At 42.2% G+C, this 19,906-nt stretch overlaps 1 protein-coding gene across 1 annotated transcript in view; it reads right to left on the bottom strand.

Annotated features, from left to right (window-relative positions):
• The window catches only part of dok4 (docking protein 4), a 62,838-nt gene extending 45,345 nt beyond the window's left edge, over positions 1–17,493 (bottom strand). The window contains exon 1 of the mRNA XM_030076520.1: positions 17,248–17,493. Coding sequence (XP_029932380.1) covers positions 17,248–17,313 — 66 coding nt within the window. The 5' untranslated portion in view covers positions 17,314–17,493. The remainder of the gene's footprint in view (positions 1–17,247) is intronic.
• Positions 17,494–19,906: the final 2,413 nt, after the last annotated feature.

The raw sequence follows: 19,906 nt of genomic DNA, 5'->3' as shown, positions 1-19,906 counted from the left end.
TAAAAACAAGTTACTTCTGAGGTGATCATGTCTTATTTTAAGTGTAATGAGATATTTTGACTAGTAATAAGACATTTTTGACTTGAAAAAAGACAAATAACCTTGGTAAGAGTTTGCGTTTTTGCAGTGTACAGAAGAGCAGCGACCATACGTCACAGGGTCTACGTTGGTGGGTGGAGAATTGCTCAGTGTGTTTCGCAGAGTTATGTTGGACACACACGCGCTGCGTAGGAAATGCGTGCTTCGCACAACCCCCGTACGCGGAAGCATAATCCGGCCTAGATACGATCACGTCTGTCGATGAGAGGTCAGAGCAGGACCCGGTGTGGTCCGAAAAGTGAAGGATTTGGTGCTGCTGCAGTGCGACTGGAGGCTAGTGATGCAACATTTGCTCACCAGGCTGTTTTTTTTTTTCTTTATAAACCTTTAATTGTCACGGAGGAAAGGTTTGCTGATCCTGCATGCCCTTTACTTCAGCACCTTGTTTGAGCTCAGCCACTGTTTCCTGCAGCCGCTCCACCGGAGGAACTGGGGCAGGCGACGGCATCAGCAGCCTTATTAGTGCTGTGGCCGGGACACCTGCCTTCCACACGGGAGACCGCGGCTCAATTTCCCAACAGGGAGGCGAGCAGCACAAAAAAAAAAAAAAAAGAAAGAAAGAAAAACCTGCAGCCTCTTCCTATCAGCGGTGACACTTCTTCTCCCACCAGGACAATCAGCTCTGAGCTCGGGGGAATCGATCCGCCGGCACAGCCTCGCTGGGAACGGAGCATCTCTCTCTAACCAGTTTCCCTACAGGCATCATTAAAGTTTGATTCGATCTTATCTTTACCTTCGCTGCTTCATTAACCTTCGGCCCGCCGAGGTCTCGGTAGCGCTCGGGATGCGCGCGCTTCGCGTTCCGAGAGCTTCACGTGCCGTCGCGGCGCGCGGCTCGGTAATGGGGTGGGTGCTATTTTTGGCGGTGACTTTGGCCCGCTCATCTCCTGGAAGGCAAGGTCAGTGCTGATGGCTGCCGAGATAATGACGGTGAGAGATCATCTGGGTCCCGTGTCTATCAGCGCGGCGGTGGAAAACACTTTCTCAGGAGCCGTTTGGAGATTTCCCACAAGCGCTCGACTGAGATTATATCCGGTTGGTGGAGGAGACGCTGGAGTGTGCGGCGGCGGCGCGCTGACGAGAGGATGATGCCTTTAATGTTAGAGGCTCCACTCTGCACAATGAGGACTGCGGTGCATCATGGGAGGAGGGTTACTCCTGTCAGGCTGGTCATCATCACATGTGCCAGGGAATCCAAAAACAACACTGAACACTGACTTGGACACAAAATGAATGAATTCGCTCAGTGGATTAATGGAGGGGAAGTGTTTTTAATTAAGCACTTCAGGGCACTTTTCAGGTGCTTGTACTTGAATATTCAAATTAAAGAGAGTCCGGTTCATTTTAAAGCCAAAACGTGACTTTTGGAAGACATCACATGTATCAAACCGCTTTTAGTTTCTTTGACGGTGAAGATTTAATCCACAAAAATGAGATCAGGGAATTAAAGTTCTGCTTTTCAAACCTGACAGAGAACATGACAGAGCATTTTATTTTGAAGTCGGTGAATTCTTTACTTTGTCATTCTTCAAAGGTTTTCCGTGCACCATATATAAAAATAACTAAAAATAAAAATGTATCTATAGTGTATATTTTTGCGACATCAAATCTAGTGCATACACTATACTGGATTTATTTATTTATTTATTTATTTTAATAATGTTTATATTGCTTTTTGCTATTTACTATCTGTTTATACTGTTTTTAATGTAAATTATGCTTCATATCTTGCTATCCACTTTGCTGCTGTAATGCGTGAAATTTCCCCACCGTGGGACTAATAAAGGAATATCTTATCTTATCTTATTTTATCTTATATTTTGCAAAGTATCTGCATTAAAAAAAAAAAAAAGGAGCGAAGGCGGACAGAAGAGCATGCAGGAGGGAAAACAGCTGCAAAGCCTGGAGGAGTCATGAACCTCCACCGCCGTGTGTGGGAGGCGGCAAGGCCCAACACTGATGATGCATTCGAGTCATGTGCGAAAGATGGGAAATAAATCAAATGGAGCATTAGGGTTTGGTGGGAATTCAAGTGCAGCGAATCCTGTGTTCACCTCCAGTGGAATGAATGATTTCCACTGACTTCAGTCGTTCTGTGCTCTTAATTAGGCGATGCATAACAACAACATATTGCTGGCTGATGGTGTGTGTGTGTGTGTGTGTGTGTGTAAAAAAAAAAAAGTGAGACTAATTAACAGGAGCAACAACAGGAGTCAGCTCATTGGTTTCAAATGAGTCTGAGCTCAAGAAAAGTTGTAAATTGGTGTTTTCTAACTGTGAATTTTTTTTTTGTAACCCCCCCCCCCCCCATATTCATAGTCATATTTAGTCAACTTGTATTCTATTTTGTTTAGTCACATTTTAGTCGACGAAAAGTCTTGGCTTTTTAGTCTAGTTTTAGTTGAAGAAAATCCAAAGTATTTTAGTCTAGTTTTAGTCGACTAAATTATGAAGTATTTTAGTCTAGTTTTAGTCAATACTCTTTTTTAGTCTTTGACCTGCATCATGTCCACTTTTTTTTTTTAACAATATGTTAAATATTATTATTATTTTAAAAATGTAAATCACACAGACCTAACAATTCAGCTACCAATGAATGAGCAGGAGTATGCCTGCTTTTTATTTAATGAAGTAGATTTCGTCTCATCTTTTTTCGTCAACAAAAAATGCGTGTTAATTTGATTTTCTTTTTACTGTCCCTGTCTTTAGCCATGATACATTTTTATTGTACTGTAGCTAGTACCGTAAGCCTGAGTGTTTTCTCTGACAGCGAGTTCTCAGCACAGTTCTGTCACTCTGACGTTACGTTACCAGGCTACTGACCATCATCAACGTAAACTGGAGACAGCTGTAGTACAACGAGCAGCCGTCAGTCACTGAGTTTTTTCTACTGTTTCTACAGTGTTTATTTATTATATTCTATATACAGTTGATTTTTTTTTTTTTTTTTTTTTTTTTAGAAAAGGGGGTTCAAGGAAACTTGTGATTCCTTGCAAATGTTTTCTTTCTTTTTTTAATGTTCCATATGAAGCACATTTTCATGGCAGACCACTAGGGGGCGCTCGCGGACCACTAGCCCTAACCCTAACCCTAACCCTAACCCTAACCACCCTTTGAGAAACACTGATTTAGAGGGATTAGAGCTTTATCTGGCATCTCTGGCAAAGAAAATGTGAATTAATGCGGGTTTCCATCAGCTACATTATGCAAATGATCCTGAAAAGTTCAAGTTCAGGTTTATTTAGAGACTAAAATCTGCACGCAGCGCGATGTTGGTATTACAAAGCAGAGGTCTGTGTTACCAGGACCATCACTGTGTCTGTGTGATGGCTGTGTGATACATGAACATGATGACTGATGGGATGGGGGGTGGGGGGGGGGGGGGGGGGGGGGTGCTCTCTGTCAGGTGATCCGCGACACACACACCTGTTCACAGAGCGGCGCCGTGTGGCGTTTGATGTCTGACAGAGGAATCGCTCCCCGGCTCCCCGCTTCCTCCCCGTCATGTGAATAAAGAGTTTCCACCTCCCACTGAGCGCATTAACTCTTTTGAAAAAGCTTCATGATTTAAAATTACAACGGAGCTGCTGCTAACACACGACTGAAATCTGACTGCAGCAAAATGTACAAATGTGAGAAAGGCTACAACTAAAACTCAAACGGAAATCTTTGCCAAATCCTCGCCTTCCTCTGTTGTTCATGCGTCTCCGGACAAAGCGGCATGGACGCCTTCAGCCGAGGAGGATTGTGGGAGCTGGGTCGCAGCTTCACAGTCGTCGTACAACCTCCCGTTACTTTTCCTAATGAGATATTATTGGCTAAAAACCAGTTGTGAATTTTACAGAATCATTTTCCGTGCGCCTTGCCCCGTAAATGTCAGACTGAACCTGAATCTGCCTCTCGCTGACCGCAGCGCTGTCGCCAAAACTGCAGCAAACGGATAGTGGGGGTGGGGTGGAGGGGGGGGTGGGGGAGTCAAAGTGGCTGCAGGGGTAGTGACCTGTGTAGGAGGAGAGGTGAAGCTGGATGTCAGATCAGCCGGCTCGGGCTGGAAACATCGCTCTAACCTATTAGTCTCAGAGGACCGGTTGTCTAATGATGCCCTCAGGGCCTCATCCGCATGTAAAATACATTTACACACACACACACACACACACACACACACACACACACACACACTGTGTGAGGACGGGGGGGGGGGCAGGATGAGGCCGAGTGAAATGAGATCAGAGCTCTGCATCAGTGTGAGGACACACACCGAGCGACTGAGCTGGCTGTGGAAACATCGCACTTCGCACACTTTAACACCTGGCATTCACGCTTTTTTTTTTTTTTTTTTTCCTTTTGCGTCATCGAGGTGCCCACACACTCACCAAGCAGGTGCAGTTAAAGGAATATTTCACCTAAATCTACATCGTGTACTTGCTTGTCTGCAAAACAGGTTGAACAGCATGCCTCACAGCAGAAAGAAGCTCCCAAAACCTGCAGCCACTGAGACACTAAATGATGGAAATGTGCAGTTTTTGGGTGACGTGTCCGTAAGGAACAATCCCCCCCCCCCCCCCCCCCCCCCCCCCCCCCACACACACACACACACACACACACACACACAGAGCCACCACCATAACACAGGTCCTGCTACCCCAGGTTAAGGAAATCTAATCTTTTTTTTTTTATTTTATTTTAATGTTGTTGCTGGTCTAAATACCAAAACAGTAATGTCTGAGCTCAAGTGAACGCAGCACGGTGTGTGTTAACTTAAACTCAGGAGTGATGAGGCTGTGAGACTGACAGATATATCATATCTATATCTGAATATCTATATCCATCCATCTATCTATATGTATGTGTGTGTATGTAAATATATATGTGTGTGTTTATTTGTTTATTTGTTTGTTTGTTTGTTTCTATATTATTATTGTCATTATTTACATGTTGTATATGAAGTACTCCTGATGGTCCAGGTGGATCAGGAAGCCAGAGAACTAAAGTGCTGAGCTCTCACACCCCACAGCATTATGTGTGTGTGTGTGTGTGTGTGTGTGTGTGTGTGTTGTGTGTGTGTGACTGCCAGAATCTGATCATGATCATGGTGATGAACCGTCTTGGGAGAGGTGCGGTGTATCTGCGGTCTCAAACACTGATCGGTGGCCAGCAGCCCGTCGCCCCCCCCCCAGAAACAGAAACACACCGTCCGATGAGCCGGCCCGGCGTCTGCGTGAAGCTCGTCGTCCTGCCGGCCTCGTGTCTCCGCTGGATAAACAGCAGAGCGGCTCGGCTCTCACAGGTGACGTCCTCCATGTTGGCTCAGATACTTTCACCGGCTCTCACCTCCTCATGTTTCTGGCGAACGCCGCAGCTGTTTCCAGATGTGAGACTCTCAGAGGAGTCAGGACCGGCTCTGCCCCTGTGTTAATATGGCTGCACCATTTCACTGGTGTTTTCTCTGTTTTCTGTTTTTTAAAAAGCAGCTGTCACATGTATCTGCTGAGCAGAAATGAAAGGACTTCAGAGGGACTGAGGACTGAGGATGAGTGTCAGAAGCAGCATGTTTTCTTCCTGCATCTGGACTCAGTGTTCAGGCTCTGATCTGTGGAAACTGAGCCTTCAGGGCCTAAAGGCAAGAAAACAACTACAGAGATCCACAGATTTAAACCTGCAAGTGTGTTCAACCTGCTCATGTCAAAGTTACTACTACCACTACTACCACTACTACTACTACTACTACCACTACTACCACTACTACTACTACTACTACTACTGCCACTACTACTACTACTACTACTACTACTGCTACTACTGCTACTACTACTACTACCACCACTACTACTACTACCACCACTACTACTACTACTACCACTACTACTACTACTACTACTACTGCTACTACTGCTACTACTACTACTACCACCACTACTACTACTACCACCACTACTACTACTACTACTACTACTACTACTACTACTACTACTACTACTACCATTACTACTACTACTACCACCACTACTGCTACTACTGCTACTACTACTACTACCACCACTACTACTACTACCACCACTACTACTACTACTACTACTACTACTACTACTACTACTACTACTACTACTACTACTACTACTACCATTACTACTACTACTACCTCTACTACTACTACTACCACTACTACTACTACTACTACTACTACTGCTACTACTGCTACTACTACTACTACCACCACTACTACTACTACCACTACTACTACTACTACTACTACTACTACTACTACTACTACTACTACTACTACTACTACCACCACTACTACTACTACTACTACTACTACTACTAATAATAATAATAATAATACTAATACTACTACTACTACTAATAATAATAATACTACTACTACTACTACTACTACTACTACTACTACTACTACTACTACCACTACTACTACTACTACTAATAATAATAATAATACTAATACTACTACTACTACTACTACTACTGCCACTACTACTACTACTACTACTACTACTACTACTACTACCACTACTACTACTACTAATACAACTACTAATAATAATAATACTAATACTACTACTACTACTACTACTACTGCCACTACTACTACTGCTACTACTACTACTACTACTACTACTACTACTACTACTACCGCTACTACTACTACTAATACAACTACTACTACTACTACTACTACTACTACTACTACCACTACTACTACTACTACTACCACTACTACTACTACTACTACTGCTACTACTACTACTACTGCTACTACTACTACTACTACTACTACTACTACCACTACTACTACTACTACTACTACTACTACCACTGCTACTACTCAGTCACTTTTACTGCCAGGACATTTGAAATGAGACACTTTGTACTTTCACTGCAGTAGATTTTTACTGCACTACTTCTACTTCTACTGCAGTCACATACCAGCAGAGGGACAGTACTTCTACTTCTACTGCAGTCAGATACCAGCAGAGGAACAGTACTTCTACTTGTACTGCAGTCAGATACCAGCAGAGGGACAGTACTTCTACTTGTTCTGCAGTCAGATACCAGCAGAAGAACAGTACTTCTACTTGTACTGCAGTCAGATACCAGCAGAGGGACAGTACTTCCAGTTTGTAGTCCACGGCTGAATAATCTTTATTTATCGAGCTCCCTTCAAACAGAAAGGCTTGAACATACATGGACATTTTCAGGATGTAATTACCGTGCCGGCAGCAGCGTCACACACACCTGAACATGTGAACAGATGGGACAAACACAGCTCACATCTGCTTTTGTTTTGGGTGCACATTAACCCTTTCTCCCCTCCAGGCGCTGACTTCATGCATAATGGGTGTGGGGGAGGCCAGAGGAGGAGGGGCGGCGGCGGGGGGGAGACTTCAGCCCCACTTCCACATTCAGAGCCTAATCAGCATCAACCTCCTGAGCCGGGGCGGTTCGGGGCGGCCGGAGGACCGGGGGGTCGCCGTGTGGAAACTGCAGCGGTGCGTCCGGGGGGGGGGGTTGGTTTGATTCGCTGTGCGGCGGGACCTTGCATGTCTCAGGGTTCCTCCCTTGGCTCTGTTGTTCCTGCTGAGATAAATCAAGCGTGACTGTGGTAGTCTACGCAGCCTTGAGCGGGACATCAGCTGTGCAAGTCCTCTCTGCCCTGAGGACGCGGGGACTCGCTCAGATAACTCAGATAACCCTTCTCTTTACCTCCGTCTCGCCTTGTATTTATGCCCTTCTCTCTCCTCTTTGTCTCGCTCTCCTAGGCTTTCTCACATGGCCGTCCTAACACAGCTAAAGGCAGCCAGGGTGTCTGCAAGCCGCAGAAATCCACATTCAAGACTGTTTTTTAAGGCCGTTTTAATTAGTGATGCTCCATTTGCAAACAACATGATTCTTTTGAACGTCTACGATGGCAACTCTAATCTTAAGCAAAAAAAAGACCCTAACATAATTCCTTAAATTAGACCCAAACCAGCCTAAACTATAACCTTCACCATCCCTTAACCAACTCCCAACCCGAACCTTGACCCAACTCAGATCCTAAATAATTCCTAAATTAGATTCAAACCCATCTAAAACCTAAACTTAACCTTGTCAGAATAGGAGTGAATAACATATTCCAGCATAATCTCATCTATGCACATTGTATACATCGATGCACACTGGTTTTATTCGTTTTTTATCATCTATTTATCATCTGGGTGCTATTTATTTATTTATCATCTCTTTATACTGTAAATTTGCACACTGCCCTCATCTATGCACATTGTATACATCGATGCACACTGGTTTTATTGGTTTTGTTGGTTTTTTGCACATTGTTTTTTTGAACATTGGGTACTTAGATCTTTAGATCTCGAGGGTCGACTTTTATTCCTTATTTTTGATTTACTTATTCTTTATTTTTGATTTACTTAATTTTTTACTCTGTGGATACTGCTGAAAACTGTGAATTTCCTTCGGGATGAATTAAGTATCTATCTATCTATCTATCTAATCTGATCCTTAACCAACATCAGGCCCTAAATAATTCTAAATTAGACCCAAATCAATCTAAACCCTAATGTTACCCATACCCTAATAGATTTAAGTGACAGGTTCTTTTACCTAACCCTAACCTGGCGCAGTGGAGCTTCTTCTTATTCATTTCCCTAAAAATAAATTCCCCCCACCCAGCGGTCAGGAGTGTTGTGATGGCGTGTTGTTCTTCAGGGTCGCGACAGATAATCACAGACGAGGGACTTTCCTCTCCGAAACTCACCTCACAAACCGCCCACACTACCCAAACTGGAGATGGGGCAGGTGTGAGATATGGAGTGTGTCGTTCCTAACGCCTAACCTAAACCGTGACCTTAAACAACCTAAACCAACAGACGCAATGTGTACTACACTGCAAAAACGCAAAATCTTACCAAGATTATTTGTCTTATTTCAAGTCAAAATGTCTTATTTCTAGTCAAAACATTTCATTACACTTAAAATAAGACATGATCACCTCAGAAGTAACTTGTTTTTAGACAATTTTCACTTGAAACAAGTGAAAATTCACTTGAAACAAGTGAAAATTTGCTTGTTTCATTGGCAAAATTTGCCAGTGGAAAAAGTGAAAATTCACTTGAAATAAGTGAAAATTAGCTAGAAACAAGAAACAAATTTTGCCAATGAAACAAGCAAATTTTCACTTGAAACAAGAGACAATTGTCTAAAAACAAGTTACTTCTGAGGTGATCATGTCTTATTTTAAGTGTAATGAAATATTTTGACTATTAATAAGACATTTTGACTTGAAATAAAACAAATAATCTTGGTAAGATTTTGAGTTTTTGCAGTGTAGCCAATCACAGGCAGGGCTGGAGCAGGTAATACTGACATCTGGGCGTGTAGGAGCCATTTTAATGGGTCTAGGTGTTAGTGATTTATTTTGACCACAAGGGTGTACTCTAGTTCTGTTTAATTCTGTTAATTTTGGGTTAATTGGTAGCAGAGGCGGTCCTGGCTAGTTTTGCGCCCTGGGCGAACCATCCTCCACCCCCCCACCCCCACCACATCAGGCCTATCATTTGTTAACATCCTGTTAACTAAGAATAACACAATAGAAATTACTCATAAAGCTATATCACATATAGCTTACAAAATGTCATGACAGTGTATAGGAAGTTATTTAGGTTACCATAGACCCACGTATAGCAAAAAAAAATTAAAAATTCCACAGTCAGAACGTATTGTTTACCAAATCCACAGACTAACAGGCCAATGTGAACTTGCACTTGTTGTGTTGCAAACACAAACTAGCCTATGGGTGAAATTAATTCCATGACATGATGCCTAAAATTCTAATAGTTGCTAGTTCAGCAAAACTAAAAACCAAAAAAAAAAAAAAAAACTTCTGTGGCTAAGTGTCAACATATTAGCAAGAGGCTAATAAATAGGGTATAGGCTAGTGTTTCATTACATGCACAATTAACGTCACGCATAGAGACTTGCATACCTTTATCTTTTGAATGTTTCTCCTCTTCTTCTCTCCTTCTCTTTCTGAACTGGGCACCTGATGTTTTTTTTTGGCCTTTTGTCCATGATACTCCATTGACTTTTTGTTGTTGTTGTTGTTTTTTTTTTTTTTTTTTTTTTTTAACATAACCCAATAAATTAGCTACATGTAGCTATAAGGGGTCTATATTAATTTTATGAATGAAATACAATTTATTTGGAAGCAGCAGTTTGTGTTGTTTGGCCTGGGATCCTTCATATCAGAGGTTAGTCTATCCCCCGCCCCCCGCCCCCCTCCCCTTTGCTTTTCCTGAGACTCACAACCTGCGCACAGCGTCTGCAGTCGCAAGTTGATCCCCCGCGCCCCCCTCCCCCTTGCCTTTTCTTCTGACACACACGACCTGTGTAGCCTACATGACTCTCAGCAGCAAGTTGACGTGATAGTAGGGGCGCCTTAACGCCCACTGCACCAACTTGACATGGAAATGAGCGATATTAGTCTAGAAACGTTTTTTTTTTTTTTGCGGACGCACTTTTTTTTTTTTTTTTTTTTTGGACGGCGCTTGTGCGCCCCCAAGTAGATTGCGCCCTGGGCGGTTGCCCACATTGCCCATAGCAAAAACCGTCCCTGATTGGTAGCCGCCCAGACAATTGCAATTATTATTATTTTTGTTGCAATAAATGGGAACATCACCCAAAGGAAGTCATTTTTTGAACAGTGTTTATTTTCCTGGAGTCGAAGTCAAGACATTCCTCATGCCACCATTAAGTGACTAATTAAGTTGGTTTTTGATAGTCACCACAGGGCGGGATGGTGCATTCAGGCACATCTGTACAGAGCAAGTGTTGGGAGAAAGTCAGCCAAACTGGAAAAAGCACCAACAGTTTGATGCACTTCAGCAAGAAAGGCAGTGATAACGCGCACTGCAATATTTGCGGATCAAAAATATCACTGCACTGTGAGATATCATTCGTTTCAAAAGAGCCGGTATTTTGAAAAGGCTCTTCGAAACGAACGGAGCCAGGAGAGCCTGAAGTCCCATCGCTAGTTTTAATGCCACCTGGAGCTGAACTTCAGATTTATGTAAAAACTCAACGTTCAGAGACAAGGACAAACAGTTTATTTTTATTTGCCCAGTGGATTTGCTGTTCAGTGTCATAGTTTGGGAATTCAGCACCAAAAATTCCTAGAAATTCAACATGTGGGTGGGGTGTGTTTTCGAGGTGTTCTTGAGTTATCTGTCATGTGTCACAAAGTCTGGTTGTGTTTCCTAAAGCAGACAAGATGCAGACTGTAGCTCCGCTTTGTGTTAACACGAGTGACGACGCAGTGCAAAGAAACTTCCTGCTGCATGATGGGAGCTGCATTTAAGTCATTTTCACTTCTGTTTGAGGCCTTAAAATTAGATCATTTATTTTCAGATATCCCCTGACTTTTAAAAAGACTCTCAGATACCACGGCGTAATTAATTCACATCCTCTCTCTCTTATTTTATTCGCATTTTTCATTCACATTTTTACAAGTTCAAAGCCACGCTGAACTCGCCAAGTCTGACGTCGGGTAGCTGCATGACAGCGGTGCCAAATCATCACCGCCTTGCACTATTTATCATAATGTACGGGCCGAACATCGGCGGAAAAGCTGGCACAGGGCAAAGATGGATTTAAGAGAGCGAAAGAAAAAAAGGGCAAAGAGAGAGAGAGAGAGAGAGAGAGAGAGAGAGAGAAATGAGACAGAAAGAAAAGGGAAGAGAGCAACAGATAATGAGGCAGAAATAGAAGAATGAGAAGAGAAAATTCAGTCCTCTGGGTAGCAAACCGCAGAGGGAGGAAACAGAGAGATAAAGCGACCGCGGGAATGTGAATGAGCTGGAAAAAAAAAAAAACAAGGCCGGGGACAAAGACTTGGAGTAGCTAATGCTTAAAAACAAAACAAAAGCAGATTTGTGACAGTAATCAATAGGGAGAGAGGGGGGGACGCTTGCCAAGATTTAAAACGCTGCGAGTTCCCCAAAGACAGTCAATGAAAATCACACACACAGAGCAGGAGGAAGCCGTTTCCGCTGCTGCACACGGAGATACGCGGCACATCAGAAACCTACGATAATAACACAGCCTTTTACATTCTCCGGGATCGTTTCCAGAGAATTAAATTAAAATGAAATGAGACTTTTTCCCATTTTGCTGGGATGGAGCTCGGGGCCCCGCGGGCGTCCCGCACTCCAGCTTAAGACACGTCGCTCTGAACTCGTAAACGTGATTTGCACGTCTCATTTTTGTGTCAGGAAACACCTGCGGGCGTCCTGTGTGTCAGTCAGATCATGTTAATAGAGTGTAAAAAATGTTTTTCTTTGTGATTAAAACTCAATAATCTCCATCTGAGAGGCAGACTGAGCAGGATGTGTTGTTGTGGTTTGTAAACATTCACAGTTGGCCCCTCCTCTCTGGCTCAGCTAAGTTTCCTACAACACCGTCGCCATCCTAGGAAAAAAATCCCCCTGAACTCGCTGAGAGGAAGTGGCCGCTCATTCAAGCTTCGTCCAGATTACATCAGCGGTCTGTAAGGCATTATGGGTAACGCATGGACCAACAATCAGACAAATAAACGACACCAATGAGGCGGTTAACGAAACCAATTAAAGAAAAACTGTTTCCGTGTCAGCGTTTAACACTGCAGGTGGTAATAATGCAAACTCATTATCTGAAACGACTAAAGAGTTATTAAGATGTTTTCATTGTGGATCAGTTACACAGAAGGATGCCACCATTACGGCTCCAAGTAGGATTATTTTCATTGTTGATTATTTTATGAACTATTTTTTTTATTATTATTATTATTTGAGTAATAAAGAGTCAAAAGTCTCACGTGAAGCCAGCAGATCCCAGTGTGATGCCTTTTACTGTTTCCTTTGTCTGAGCAGCAACAAAAAACTCAAAGGATTCATTTTATAACAATATCAAAGGAGAAAACGAAGACAATCTTTGGCAATTTTACTTTGTGAATGACTAAAACGAATCAAAATTTCAATTAACCAATTTTCCACAGAAAAATAGGTTGATTGAATTCACATTTGATTCCAGTCCTCCCCTCTGGCCATTTATTAAGCCCCTAAAAAACCATCTCTGTTCATCAATATTACATATTTGGAAGTTTGTTCCATGAAAAAACATCCCTTAGTGCCTTAAATGTCACTCTAAATCTCACCCCCTCATTAAAAATGCACAGATCTATCAAGATGCAAATAGGCCCTGGAACAGCCTGGAATATTGTGCCATATTGCTAATGATATGCAAATCAGCGCCCCATCAGCTAACACCTGATTGGCTGTGGGATTTGTGGTGCAGAGTCCATCTGAATCTCACACACACACGTGACACCGGCCACCGTGAAAACCCAACACCCAGCAGACATGTACTGTGGTGGGGCGATTCAGATTCAGATTCAGATTCAGATTCAGATTCAGATTCAGATTCAGATTCAGACAACTTAGATTTTTAATCCCTGCAAGGTAAATTTGCTGCCGCTCACATTTCCATATCAGACAGAAATGAGACAAAATTCACAGATAAACATCAGGAGGTTCAGTGACAGACAAACACACTGCAAAAAGTCAAAATCTTACCAAGATTATTTGTCTTATTTCAAATAAAAATGTCTTATTTCTAGTCAAAATATCTCATTACACTTAAAATAAGACATGATCAAGCAAGCAATGACAAGCAAATTTTTACGTGAACAAGTAAAAATTTGCTTGTTCCATTGGCAAAATTTGTTTCTTGTTTCAAGCTAATTTTCACTTGTTTCAAGTAAATTTTCACTTGAAACAAGTGAAAAATGTCTAAAGACAAGTAATTTCTGAGGTGATCATGTCTTATTTTAAGTGTAATGAGATATTTTGACTAGAAATAAGACATTTTTACTTGAAATAAGACAAATAATCTTGGTAAGATTTTGACTTTTTGCAGTGCAGAGCTGTAAATAAGTAGAGAAACTTTAACTAAAGTATCTATTAAAAAGCTCATTAAGTGCCATAATAAAAAGCCCTGATGCAGCTTCACCAGACTCAGAGGTGTGACTGAGAGCTGCTGCAGACAAACGAACAAGTGAGTAGAAACTGATCCCTCGTCTTCACCCGCTGATTTCATCATGCAGGACAAAAGACAAAGGATCAGCGGCGGCATGGCGGGCGTGGAGAGGACCCGCCCGGCTCAGCGGGCTCAGCTCTGCCCTCACAAAACCTCAGCCGGCGAGTAATGTGCCCTGACTCTGCCGTCCGGCCTCCTCACATCACAGCGGCTGCGTCCCGGAGCCTCGCAGGCAGCAGCGCTCCCAGGTTTTTCCTGTGAGCCACGGAGACAACCCTCCTCCTGTCGTCTGGGCCGTTTTCATGTTCGACAGCGGGGACTCTCTGCGGGACGGGTGCAGCGCTGGTGCACATACGACCACATGTTCAGAGAATCAGAGTCTGCAGGCTGAGAAAGGAAAGCCACAGCACGCTGTTCAGCTCTCCAGATTTAATATGGTGTCAGAAATATATGCCGTCTTGTTGCTACGCTGTGAAAAAGTCATTTAGCCTCATATGGAGTCACTTCAGCCCTGCTGGTCCCATCGGCGGCTTCATAAACACAAATGCAAGCTGTGCGGACAAATTTCTCAAACCTACACTGCAAAAACTCAAAATCTTACCAAGATTATTTGTCTTATTTCAAGTCAAAAATGTCTTATTTCTAGTCAAAATATCTCATTACACTTAAAATAAGACATGATCACCTCAGAAGTAACTTGTTTTTAGACAATTGTCTCTTGTTTCAAGTGAAAATTTGCTTGAAACAAGTGAAAATTTGCTTGTTTCATTGGCAAAATTTGCTTCTTGTTTCTAGCAAATTTTCACTTGTTTCAAGTGAATTTTCACTTGAAACAAGTGAAAACTGTCTAAAAACAATTTACTTGAGGTGATCATGTCTTATTTTAAGTGTAATGAGATATTTTGACTAGAAATAAGACATTTTTGACTTGAAATAAGACAAATAATCTTGGTAAGATTTTGCGTTTTTGCAGTGTACAGGATTTTATTTTGAAATTCTTGTGGAGATCCCGAGGTTTCCAAAGATCCCAAACATGAGCTGCTGGATTCCAGGGAAATGAGTCTGAAATGATGCACAGGACATGCAGATCTTTTCTGTCTGATGTGATTCTGCAGCCATAAAACAAAGGAGAAATATCTATTTAAAGGAAAATCAGAGTTTAAGGGGTTAAAATCTGGTTTTCCTTCAGTCAAGGTAAAACCTTCTGCCAGTTTGTTTCCAGTGCAGCTTCACTTGTGTCAGGATTTATTTCTGGGAACATTTATAAATGTGTTGAAACGAGGCAGAAGATCAAGAAAATGACACTTGATTCAATAAAATTCTGGAAAGAAATTGATTAGTGTTAGAAACAAATGGGATTACCTCATCCCAACTTGTTGTAAGAAAAAGAAAGAATGTTTTTGTTTGTTTTTTTTACCTGGATGATTACGCAATCCAAATGAAAAATGAGTTTTAATTCAAGCTTATAAGCAATTACTCTCATTTTTAAAGGGTGTGTCAATTTTTTATATCCACTGCACCAGTGTACATGCAAAGGCACACACAGACACACACACGCAAGCACACACACACACACACACACACACGCAAGCACACACACACACAAGGTACACACAAGACACAAGACAGTGTGTGTGCCATGTCTTCGGTGCATCACTTCTATCTGTCTCAGAGATAAGGCTTTGACCTAGCAGCAAGGACATGCTGCTGTCAGCACACACACACACACACACACACACACACACACAATGGAAAACAATAGTCGTTGTAAGGGAAGTCAAACACTGAAAATCAAGAACCGATCTGTGTTTGTTTTCTCTGCATGTCGGCGACTGACTGAGTGGAAGTTTAAAGACAACAACATCAGTGAGAGGAAGAAGAAGAAGAAGAAGAAGAAGAAGAAGAAGAAGAAGAAGAAGAAGAAGAAGAAGAAGGAGAGGACAGTACTGCCCTTCCCTCAGCAGCGGGACGCGGCGGCAGCAGCTGAGACAGATCTTTGAGGAGAGCTGGCGAACAGAACCTGACTCAAATTGATTTGTGTTCGTTTTCCATAATCTGAGTCATGTAATAAAAAAAATTTAAAAAAAATTTAAAAAAAACTTGAATTCTGCTGCCAACAACATTTGGACGTGACTCAGACTCGCACAAATTAGCATTTCCAGTGCAGTTCATGCAGCTGGAGCCAGAGGCGGAAACGTACACAGAGGAGGAGGTGAGCGCCTCAACAAGACTTTCAATGTGTCTGACAAGAGCAGCAGAGGTCACACACACACACACACACACACACACACACACACACACACACTGCAAAGGAGCAGCCCAGCACTGAGGCTGAGCCGTGTCTTTCAAATCCTCATGATCCTCTGTGTAAATCAGGAAGCCTCAGAGCTGCTGGGAGGTTTATTTTCTCACTTTGACAGAGCCAGGCTAACAACTCCCATAGACTTCAACTCTCTATGCTAAGCTAACAGGAAATGCTACGTATAGGAACCGAGATTCCACGAGTTTCCAATAGCCACCAAATGGCTTTAAGGATTTTTTTTTTTCAAACAAGTGTCAGAATATTCATGCCAGTGGAAAGATGTTTTTTTTTTTTTTTTTTTTTAAAGATATGATGGTTAATAAGCATCGTGTTTCAAAATGCAACACGGTTGTAAAGTCTAATGCAGCGTCACAGAAAGCTGCCGAGGTCAAACAGAATTTAACAAAAAGAGATTTTAAGAGACAAAAGATTTAAAGGACGTACAGTCAGCAAACAGACGTACAGTCAAACGTATTCACAGAAACATTTCACCTGATTTAAAGGAAACGTCAAAGAGCGTGAGACTGTTTCATTTTCCTTCCAGACACAAACACAAAACCTTTTTCTGTCTGATCCGGCTGAGAAACAGGAGCGTTTCCTGCAGCGTGGGACCAAAATGTGTCTCAACTTCTTTTAAAGGAGAAATCAACTTTGCCCTCCAGCTGATGAAACCTCTGTGGAGGAGCCAGCAGAGAGAGAGAGAGAGACACACACACACACACACACACACACACACGTACACACACGTGCACACTCACCCCCAGCTTGCGGCTGCGCATGCGTACGTAGCCCTGTTTGACGATGTCGTTGAAGTTGGAGGCCATCTTTGGAAGGGGCGGGACCTGCTGGCCGTCGCCGTGGAGACCATCCAGACCTTCCTTGACTCCCTCGCCTCGCCTCGCCGCCCTCAAGCCTCGTCTCCTTTCTGTCCCGCAAACTTTTTTTTAAATTCTCCCAGCCCGTCTTTCTCTTCCTTCCTCGATCCCTCCTCGACTCTCCTTGCTTCCTTCCAACTCTCTCCTCCTCCTCCTCCTCCTCCTCCTCCTCTCTTCCTCCACTCTTCTCTCCTCCTGGTTCCTCTTGCTCTTTGTTTATTCGTCCCAAAAAAATCCTCCTCCCATCAGTCGGTTTCCCTCCGTCTTTGCGCGTCGCTCTTCCTTCTCGCTTCACTCCTCCGTCATCCTCGTTTCATTTGCTCTGATCGGACAGGTGGCCCTTCATCCTCATCCTCATCCTCGCTCTGTGGCATCAGACAAACAGACAGACAGAGAGAGAGAGAGTGAGCGAGAGCGAGAAATGGATATATAAATATAAATATATATATATATGTAAATGTAAAATGTAAATGTTCTTTATTTATATAGCCCTTTACAACAAACCTTTATTCCTTTACAATAAAAGGAATAAATAAAATAAATAAATAAATATATATATATATATATATAATTCATTGAGGTGTGAATAGCACAACATTATCCTGCATTATTCATGCCGGTGGCCGAGCTGCATGCCGGCGGCGTGTGGGATGTCAGTGGAGCGTGCTGTCCGTGTGTGTGTGTGTGTAAGTGGTATAATTACTATAATATAAATATATATACACATGCATAGGTGCCATTTACACTGAAGACGCCCCCCACTGCTTTTTGAAGTGGCCAGTTTTGTCCCCATCACTTTTTAAAAGCATATTTTGTTTAAATTGTTTAAAAAAAAAAAAAAAAAAAAGCTCACACAAAAAAATATTCAAGTCCCCGTGAAACGACCTCACATGACCTCCACTTCCTGTCAAACAGAGTGACATCATCATCCTGCATCGGTGGCTGTGAATTCAAATTTCAGCAAACAACAATAAAACCTTCACACCCTCTCTCGTCCACCTGTCCCTTCAAAATAAAAGTGTGTTTCTCTCCCAGACTGACATCCTGTTGGGTTTTCTTCTGTCCTGCTGGTTTGCGCTTGTGCTTGTGTGCTACATGTTTTTTTTTTTTTTCCTAGGATGGTGACATTACAGTTCGGACAGGCGTTTCATTCCATCGCCATCCTAGGAAAGGAAAACTGTCTGCTGGCAGTTTGCGGCTCTGAATGTCGTGTTTACAAACCACAACAATAAATCCTTTAACATCTGAAGGTCAGGCTGATTTATCGTCTTTACCTGAAGTCGTTCAAGTTATTTCCTTCTCGTTCCTCTTGTCATATTTCAGCGCCGTGGTGTCGGATGCTGTTATCTGATTGGCTGATTTGACTGGTGTGCATTGTTTGACTGACATGGTGTGTGGGGTTTCAATGGGCAGGTTCAGCCCATTGAAAACGGTTAACTGTTTCTTTTACTTTTTATATTTCTCTGGTTTTTTTTTTTTTTTAAACTCTTTTTTTGGGGGGGTGGAGCTGTTGGTTGTATGTGTTATTATATCTATTTTATGTGCTCTATTGTGTACTTTACTACTTTTTTTATTATTGACTTTTGACAAACTGTCCCATTATGATTGATTGGTTGATTTATTTTAAGTATTGTATTTAAACTGGCTCTTGTGCAGCCGTATATCCCTGATGACACAGAGCAGTGACACGACGTGGTCTACAGGGGGCGACAGAGTCCAGGTGAGGAGGCAGCTTGTTTTTAGTGTTGCTGCTAATGTTAGCAAACATTTCGAGCCAAAGTTTCCGAACCTAATCCTAATCCTAATCCTAATCTTAACCCTGGGATTTCATGGTGACACTACTGATGACATGGTCCGTGCTCAAAACTTAAAATATAAAATAGGACCAATCCAAAACCAAACCAAACAAAACAAGCAACTAACAACGAGCTTGTGTGAATGTAAAAATAAAAATATACATGCAAAAGTGTTTTAAAAACCACCTTTGTTTGATTTTCCCTGTTAAATCCGTTAATTTGTTTGATAAAATCTGCTACTTTGTTCTTAACAAGACCTAAACCAATCCAAACCCCCGTCTTAACCATTTCAAAATAAGATTACATTAATATATTGGACCATAACTAAAACCTGGCACTAACACCAAACAAACTTAGATCCTAAATTATTCTTAAAATAGGCCCAAACCAGCCTTAATCCTAATCTGAATCCTTTCAGAGTAGAATCTTAGACCCTAACCATAACCAGGACCTGAACCCAAACCAAACCCAGACGTTTAATAATTCTTAAATAATAATAAATAATAATTCTGAAACTAAACCGAGACAAATTCAAACCCTAAACTTCACCATTTCAGAATAAGATGAGCCTAACCATAACATTGGATAACGAGCTCAGAAGCTAACGGGCTAACGATTAGCTAACAAATGTGACAAGCAAATGTGACACTGACCCTGGTGGAGCGGAGGGTGTATTACACACTGTTTTTAAAATAAATGGAATCCAGTTCTACTTCCTGTTTTATCCACAGGAAGCAGCATCCTCT

This window comes from Myripristis murdjan, chromosome 3 (genome assembly GCF_902150065.1).
Source record: "Myripristis murdjan chromosome 3, fMyrMur1.1, whole genome shotgun sequence".
Lineage (NCBI taxonomy): Eukaryota > Metazoa > Chordata > Actinopteri > Holocentriformes > Holocentridae > Myripristis > Myripristis murdjan.
This window is presented reverse-complemented; position numbering and strand designations above follow the sequence as displayed.